Below are 9,260 nucleotides of genomic sequence, written 5' to 3'. Positions count from 1 at the left end.
GAAAGCCAAACAGGGCTGCTGTAGGGCTACTGAACGTCTGACTTATGACTTACCACAATGAAACATAGATTTTTGTTGTAGCCTACATTGTCAGATCATTCCAAGACCACGTGATAGCATTGTTCTGGCTGCAGAATTTATAAATTGATCGCCAAACACAACATACTTTACTGAACAAAGTAAACAATTGTTTCACTGAACAAAATTTAAGAGAGAAGACAAAATAGCTCTCTAAAGACATTATATTATCTTCAAAATGATGCAGGGTCCCTTCTGTAGTCCAGTAGCTGTAGCCATATCTCTTCAACTCCTGCTTTGTCTGTCTACCTGCATGGTCTCTGTTGGCGCACGCCAAGTTACAAAAAATGTGGGGTGCACGACTTCTCGCCGCGGCAGCTTGCGGAGGGGCATGTGACGTCATTTTGAGCGCACGCCATCGTCTCGAGGGAGGTATGAATGAGGTTACCGCCAGTTACGCTAAGTATGAATCCGCTAAGCGTTGCGCACACGCAGATGCGATGGCACTGAGTGGGTCAGCCTTGGACACTTCACAGTGGTCCCTTAACTTCATGGACCATGGCAGAACAAGCGCAGCACGTAATGCCGTATTGTCAGACTCCAGGTCGTTCGTTGCGTCTTTGAATGGTTTGAGAAATGCCACCAGGGATGTAAGGGTCTGTTTATTGATGCAGCTTATTTTGTCGTATTGGTTATTTTCGAGTAGAACTGCTCTGACCTCGTCATACTGCTGTGAGATAGAATCCAGCATATCCACAGTTGAATTCCATCTCGTATCCACTGACTGTTTGAGCGACTTTGTCAGCTTGACTTGCAACCCTGAGTGTTTAAAATAGCTGACGAGCTTCTTCGCGTTGCTGATCAGCTGACTTGCGTCAGGGACTTCGCTCATCACAGCAGGGGACAGGGCATGCGAGAGGACTGAATTCAGTACATGGGCACTGCAGTTTAGCCTTTTGAATCCTCGTAAGGAGGCCACCATATTCGCACCTCTGTCTGTCACGAACACAATTTTCCCCCAAAAGACCCTGCAGTCAATTCCGAAGGCTCTTAAATTCAGGAATAAAAGAGAACGGATTTTCTCCCGTCTTGGAGGTTCCCACATCAAACGGAGCAGAAAATAACACCCTGTACTGTAGTTTGTAGTCTGAATTGATGTAATGCAGAGTGGCCGAGAGGAAAGATGTTTTTCTATACGTTTCAGTCCAAACAACAGCACACCCGTATTTCCCAATGGTCTCTTTTATGTCATCTACGACAGCTCTCCTAAATTTGAGTGCCCTTTCTTCAACATGGCGTGACACAGTGGTTGGATGGGGCAATATGTCTCGCACGTCAAATTTGCCTATGCTGGCTGCTGTGTCAACTAAGTGTTGCGCTAACTGAACTAGTCCACGACCAGCGATGCTGTCATATTGGAGGTCCGCGGCAACGAAATCAACGCATTTCTCCACTGTCTTCAAAGCCTCCGACACTTTTGCTTTGTTCCCTCTGAATTCCAACAATTGTTGTCCTTTTAAAACAGTACAGACATGACGATTCAGGCCCGATGTGCATCAGGGCTTTTTCTGAACGGGGAAATAGGGGCGCTCCACCCTCATACCTCCGCGGGTGCGCCCTCATACTTCTTTTTTTAAATATATAAATTACTTTTTTGAGCGCCCCTAGTAAATTTCTCAGTCCAGGGGGCCCGCAACCTGCATTGATGCTCCCTCATGCCAAAAAGTCCTAGAAAAAGCCCTGTACCTGATTTGTGCCCGCTGTATGTGAGAACCTTTTGGCACTTGTCACAACAGGCAAAGGGCAGCTGATTTCCTTCTGCGTCATACACGAGTGAGAATGACTTCCAAATATCTGATTTCAAAACTTCAAAACAGAACATGGAAGAGCAGAACAGAATCGGATATGCGAGATTACAGATCCGCAAATATATTCCAAAATGTTTTTATGAATAGAAAGGCTACAAAACACAATATCCAGCACATTTTGATTTAGTTGTGATATATTTAGTTTGTTTTTAGTTCGCGGGACTGCCACTTATCACCGCTCCCGCCCGCACCAACACTGTGCGCTCTTCCTCCCGCCCGCACCCGCAATGAGCTTTCAATATTTGTCCCGCGCCGCACTGCTTTGCTTTGGGTCCCGCGACTCCCGTGGGGCTCTAATACACACCCATCTAATTAGGATTTAAGCAACAAAGATACTGCCTTGACTTACAATTACTTTTTCACAGTTTGTGAGGAAGCAACATTACATTACATTACATTACATCACATTACATTACATTGCATTTGGCAGACGCTTTATAACCAAAGCGACTTTCAAAGAGGACATAATCAAGCCAACATCACAAGCAAATACAAAGTGCACAGGAAATATACAGAACAACAAGTGCAGTTGCAAAGAGAGGTTAGTTTTTTTTTTTATATATAGAGTAAATAACGAGCACACACACACACACACACACACACACACACACACACACACACACACACACACACACACACACACACACACACACACTAAACTAGACATCATGTCAAGATTCTGCCCTGGGGCTAGGGCAGCTCAAGCATTAGTCTAGTAGATAGTCTTGAAAGAGGAGAGTCTTTACTTGTTTCTTGAGGACTGCAAGAGATGTGCTAGTCTTGCTGCCTCTGGGAGACCGTTCCACCACTTGGGTACATAACATTTCTGATTGCTCTTTTTACTTTTATGTAGCCAACAATTTTGTTTGCAAGGTTCATCCTTCAAAAGTCTTGGCTGGATCCATTTATAGTTTGTTTTCTTGCACTGTTTGAAGCAGGGGCGTCAGTAGAGGCAATACTATACAGTCGCACAATAGGGCACCAAAAAGAACCGCGAGCGTGCGAGCAGAAAAAATTTTGGGCAATTACTTTTTAAAAAAAAAATGGGCAGAGATAATTTATTGCTGCTTTATCTCTACGATATCTGAGAGAATAACGTTCTGATGTCCATCTACTACAAGAACAATGTTGTTTGAGTTGAATTGAAATCAAAATTATAGGCTAACTAATACAGTAGGCCTAGGCTGTTATCTAGTTCCGGTCATTGAGATAACAAATAATTTAATGCCAGCAAAATATCACAAAATTGCCTAACTACTAGCCTACTAGTACAACATAGTAGGCTACTTCTTCCATAACTCTGACCACAGCACAAAACTGAATAACAAAAACAGGACATTCAATTAGCAATTGTTGTTGTTGTAGTGTGTGTGTGTGGCGTGTGCGCATGTCTGTGTGTGCCGGACCGGTGCATGTTCACGTCGAGAGGGGGAGCCAGAGTAGCCTATAACACATGGGCATTGCGTATGCATTCAATCGAATAGTTGGCTATGTTCACGGCATTATGTTTCTACTGTCTTAAAAGTAACCACCTGCATGTCATCATGCCCTTTTAATGTCTGTGCTTTTGTCTGTAAGCCTACTCGAGCAAAAAACACCAGAATGAGAATCATTTCAGAATCGTTCATTTTCAAATGAGACCAACGTGTGCTTTAAGCCAGCCAGCCTCCAACTTGGACTACGGCTTATTTAGCCTAAGCATGCGCTGGACTATTTTTAAAAGCAACAGCATAGCCTACAAAACAGCTTCCACCTACAAGTGTTGTATTCAGTTATAGTGCGCAAGTAGCCTAGGCTATAACAGCGGGGCCATTGGTTGCAGGCAACTTGACAAGATATCAAAAAATATGCCGATAGCTAGCTAACAAAGTTGGGGTAGCCCATCACGGGATCATCACCCCCTGAAAACAAGAACGTAAAGAATTGAGAAACAGCACAACATGGCAAATAGTTGGTGAAGCCGACATTTGTGATCTTTCTCCGATCAACAGGTGCGAGTGCGAGTAGCCGTTATTGGCGGCAAGTGGATTCTGATTAGGTGTAGGGCAGGCTGCGTCCGTGTCAGACTTAAATTCTAACTTAAGTGTACGCCTATTTTAAGAAAAAAAAAAACATGCAAGCATGTATTCTGTAGATTACCAGATGAGTCAGACTTAAACAATAAAAAATAAAGGTATGAATAAATAAATAAATAAATACATTTTAAAAAATCAGTGCCCCATTAGACCCTGGCACCGCAGATCCATAACAGGGCACGTGCGTCTAACGACGCTGATGGTTTGAAGACCTCTAGTGTTTTTGGCACAATATGGGTTAACACTTTGAAATGTAATACAAGCAGTAATTTAAAGAGTCTCTCCTTCCTCCCCCAGGACTCCTCCTTCCTGAGCTGCTGTCTGCCATTCACCTGAGGGATCTGCAGGGAGGGAAGCTCACTCTCAGCTCAGTCCTGGAGATCAACAGCAACACACTCTCTGATGGGCCACCGCAAGATCTACAGCAACTAGCCAGGAATTTCTTAAAGAAACTCATCATGTCCAATACAGATGCTAGGAATATCAAATGCACACAAGAGCAAACAAAGTATTGTGGTTTTACTGATGATGATGATAACTCAGATTCAATCAATCCTCTAGATTTGATTATTGCCCTTTTCCACTGTGCAGACCCTTTCCTCCAGCAGGAAATGGTCTCCAAAATGTCTTTGTGCCAGTTTGCTGTTCCTTTGCTGCTGCCAAACTGTGACACTCAGCAGAGCACTCTGATGCTGTGGGCCATGAGAGATCTAGTTAAAAACTACAGACTCTATTCTTCATCAGGAGATGTGACATTAGTGGAAGACAGGGTTGTGGAAATGGAAATCCCCATGGTGTCTTTCATTAGGGTAGGAGAGAGTAGTTTGTCTAAATCTCAGAGTCTGAATGACTTGCTGAGTAATTCCTCTCAGTCTAATAAAGCGTTCATCCACCGCCACATGGAGTGTGGTGATGTGCCCAGGAAAATCTCAGATGGGTTGGTTGAAATCAGCTGGTATTTGCCATGTGGGAACGGAAACATCGACATGTTAAAAAAGCCAGTGGCCTTGGCCAACCTGAGAGGTGACAGTAGGTTGTTTGAAGCTCAGGTGTCCTTCCTGTGTCAGACCTCAGCAGCTGTTTTCATCTTCAGTGATGACCTGGAGGGTGGCCTCAGTCATCTCACCAACACACAGCTGTTCCTGGTCACCAACTCTCAGGGGGCGAAGTATAACATGGAAAAACTTAAGAAGATTTGGACAAAAAAATATAACTTAGAGGAGAAGTGTGTGTTAGTCAGAAAAAAGGAAAATGATTCTGAATTCGCAAAGCGGTTCCGTTCATATGTAAAGAGCGTACTTGAACACAATCATCAGCAAACCAACATGTTGGATTTGGCAGTTACAGCTCAACAAATGGGTATTTCAGTGGACGAGGATTGTGTTGAATGCAATAATGGAAGGGGTTGTGCTGAAGAAATCAGTCAAATGGTGAAGGAATGCAAGAATGTTGGAGCAAATGCTGAAGGAGAAATCGAAATGATAATGGATGTTGTGGCATTTAAGAAGCAGCAGCTGCCTTTGCATGGAACCACCTGGAAAGAAATCAGCCAGTTAGAGAAAGAGAGGTACAGAATGAGAAACGCTAACAGAGAGCAGGACATAGAGCACTACAAAAGTTCATTGAGTAAGAAAGAACAGTACCTTAGGAACAAACAACAGCAGACAGCTGGATCGAATGCCATGGACAAATTTATTGTTGGAATCTCAAAGCCAAATACAGAGCGTCTTTACTTTCTGAGGTGGCTGAAGATTCAGCTAGACACCCTCACCAGACATCACCTGTCTTCACTGAGACAGAAGTACAAAGACTGTTGTGATGAGAATACACAGGAGCTGATTAAAAAGTTAGATGAACAGATCTCAAATTGCTCATTGGGTCCTGAGCACTTCTTCAGAGAGCTAGGGCAGATTTATGAGTGCGCTTGCTCCCTTCCACCAGATGAACCAGCTAGACAACAAGTCCAGCACTTACCCGCTCTCTGTGCTCAGATGCTGCTGGATGGGTTGCCAGTTGAGCTGGTGGATGGAGATGCTTCAAATATTCCAATGAGGTGGATATCAGCAGTCCTGACTGAGCTGCATAATCTAGTAGAGACAAAGAGCAGGATCATGGTGTTAACTGTGCTGGGGGTGCAGAGCACTGGAAAGTCCACCCTTCTCAATACCATGTTTGGGGTGCAGTTTGCTGTAAGCAGTGGACGGTGCACCAGAGGAGCCTTCATGCTGCTGATGAAGGTCTCTGAGAAACTCAGTCCTGAACTCAACTATGACTTCATCTTGGTCATTGATACAGAGGGCCTGAGATCACCTGAACTGGCAGCATTGGATACAAGCTATGAACACGACAACGAACTAGCAACCTTGGTGATAGGGCTCAGTGACATCACCATTATCAATGTTGCCATGGAGAACAGCCAAGAGATGAAAGATGTTCTACAGATTGTGGTCCATGCCTTTCTTAGGATGAAGGAGGTTGGGAAGAAGCCCAGATGTATTTTTGTGCATCAGAATGTGTCAGACATGTCTGGTTCTGACAAAAACATGAGAGATCGGAATAAGCTGGTGCAACAGCTCAATGAGATGACTCAGGCAGCAGCTAAAATGGAAAAGAAAAAAGCCAATACAAACTTCAATGATGTGATGGCATATGATCCTGACAAAGACAGCTACTACATCCCTGGGCTTTGGCATGGAACCCCCCCTATGACCCCAGTGAATCCTGGCTACAGTGAAGCTGTGTATGAACTCAAGAAAAGTTTGATTCTTCTCTTCAAATCTGAAAAAGAAGCAAATAATGATGCAACAGAATTTCTGGAGTGGACAAAGAGTCTGTGGAAATCTGTGAAATATGAGAACTTCATCTTCAACTTCAGAAACAGCTTGGTGGCTGATGCCTACTCAGATTTATGTACTCACTACAACAGCTGGGAGTGGACATTTCAATCAGAGATGAACAAATGGCTTATCACAAAGACAACCGAGATACACAATTTCAGAGAGCCTTCACCGTATGGTTCAATTACTCAGTTTCAGACTGCAATCAAAAAAGACACTGCAGTTAAATTAAATGAAGCACATCAGGAAATCCTGAACTGTCTGAAGCAATACTTTCAGCAAAAGGATAACAAGATTTGTTTAGTGGAGAAAAACAGACAGGACTTCATTAACAGTGCCTTGTCTTTTAAAACAGAGATAGAGCGTTCTTTAAGACAACGTTTGGAGCAGGCTGTTGAAATAAAAAAAGGGAAGGAAAAGCTCACTGGAATCAAGAACAAGCTAACAGGTGAAATTGAAACAAAGGTCTTAGAGCTAATTCGTCACTTTAAGGAAAGAAACACTGACTTATCCGAGGATGACCTCAAGTTGGAATTTAACAAAATGTGGGACGAGATGATGTCTGAGCTGTCTAATGTCAAACTACAACAGACAGATGTTTATCAGAATTCATTACATCTACTGAAGGAAAATTTAAGAGCAAAGAGTGGACGTGTCTCTGAAATCCTCCGCAAAGTCGATCTGACGACTAGTGGACAAGGAGAGTTCATTGTTCAAGCATCTTGGTTTTCAAGCTGGACTGACACTGCAAAACAATGGTTGAGTGTCCTTTTTGATAAAACACACTTTATTGAAGAAAAACAAAAGATTTGCAATGTCATCAGAGCAACATGCTGCACTCTTGTTGAGGATCACATGAAGATTATGGAGCGGCAAAACATAGATTACAGTGACACTTACATCAAAGAGCTTCTCAATTATATTATGATACAAACAAATGCACAACATATTGCAGAAGAATGTGAAGCTAATCTTAAGTTTCATGTTATCGGGCTTGCAGCAAAAGACTTCCAGAAAGCACACAATGAATACATTGACTGCAACAATCCATGGGAATGCATGGAAAAGTCTAAAAACGATTTTCTTGACAGTTTCTTAGCAGTTTTTCGTGGAAAAGACCAGGGGTTAAAGAAAGCAAAGCAGTTTGCACACACACGTGTGGAACCTGCAGTTCAGGGCTATGTCTCTAAACACCTCGGCCTGGCAATAGCAAATGAAATGAAGACAGGGGATGAAGGAGTGATCTACAACACACGGACCAATTTACAATTTGCAGTTTTGAAACAGCTCCTTGAGGAACATTCATTCAAGAAGTACAAAAAATATACCACATCCTATGAGGCATTTGTGAAGGACTGGATAAAGCAACAAGTGATACAGAGACTGTCTGCAAATGGCCAGCTGGCTAGACTTGAGAAACAGCTGCTTGGGGATATTGTGCTGAACATACACCATGCAATCACCAAAATGACAAAGACTAGTGATATAAAGGAGTTCATACAGCAGTTCTGCTCTGCTCTTCAGGCTGAGCTGGTCATCACAAAAGATGGATCAGACACCTTTCTGATTCCCTCAGAAAGTGCAGACACTGACTCATTCATCGCCTGTCTCAAGGAACTCATCAAGGATATGGCAGAGGCTTTAGTCAAGGGCTATGAAATGAGGTCAAGCAGTGAAGATATCACTGAGAGAATTGAACAGCTGCCCCTTAAACCCCATGCTCTGCTCTTCTCCAGTCTGTGTGGATGTGGACACCAGTGCCCCTTCTGTAACACTCCTTGTGAAGCAGGAGGGCAGGGCCATACCAGACACTTTGCTAACATGGACAGACCTCAAGCTTTTGGGCACCGTGTATGGCATGGTTCCAATAAACTTGTAACAGACATATGCACAACTTCTGTCTTCAGTGATATTCGTTTTCGGAGTTTAGAGACAAATGGACAATGGCACCCCTATAATGAGTACAGAGAGATCTACCCAGACTGGAACATCGCAGGAGATGCCAGTGTTGAGGCCTCAGACTACTGGAAATATGTGCTGACGAAGTTCAATACTGAGCTGGCTAATGCTTACAATGCAGAACCTGCAGACATCCCAGATGAGTGGAAGAAACTCACAAAACAGAATGCTCTGACAAGCCTGAAGATGGCATTCCACAAATAATGATTACTAAAGAAGACACACGGCTATTGCGGTTTCTGTGGTAATGAAACAGCCAAACAGATGCAGACACACAGGGGCAGATAGGTGTTATTAAAATTCAACAAACTGTGTCATCAGAAACATCAATAACAATATACAGAAATTCATAGTCTGATTCATATACTCCAATTAATCATAGACATTTATTGTTTCATGCCATCAGTCTTTATAGTCATTTAATCTGTTCAACTTGATATTGATTTCTCCCAAAGATCTACTGGGTCCTGGTAAAAAAAAATTAATGGAATATGCCTGGTGTA

General features: G+C 43.1%; 1 protein-coding gene across 1 annotated transcript; it reads left to right on the top strand.

Moving 5' to 3' along the window:
* Positions 1 to 518: 518 nt before the first annotated feature.
* LOC134443239 (up-regulator of cell proliferation-like) lies at positions 519 to 8,961 on the top strand. Its single transcript, XM_063193116.1, has 2 exons — positions 519 to 597; positions 4,259 to 8,961. The coding sequence occupies exons 1-2, from the start codon at positions 519 to 521 to the stop codon at positions 8,959 to 8,961; spliced, it is 4,782 nt and encodes a 1,593-aa protein (XP_063049186.1).
* Positions 8,962 to 9,260: the final 299 nt, after the last annotated feature.

The sequence above is a fragment of the Engraulis encrasicolus genome, unplaced genomic scaffold (assembly GCF_034702125.1).
Source record: "Engraulis encrasicolus isolate BLACKSEA-1 unplaced genomic scaffold, IST_EnEncr_1.0 scaffold_29_np1212, whole genome shotgun sequence".
NCBI classification, from domain to species: domain Eukaryota; kingdom Metazoa; phylum Chordata; class Actinopteri; order Clupeiformes; family Engraulidae; genus Engraulis; species Engraulis encrasicolus.
This window is presented reverse-complemented; position numbering and strand designations above follow the sequence as displayed.

Coding starts and splice junctions, on each gene's coding strand:
- LOC134443239 (XM_063193116.1), top strand. CDS start 519: ATGGCACTGAGTGGGTCAGCCTTGGACACTTCACAGTGGTCCCTTAAC. Junction 598..4,258: donor TGGCAGAACAAGCGCAGCAC/GTAATGCCGTAT, acceptor TTCCTCCCCCAG/GACTCCTCCTTCCTGAGCTG.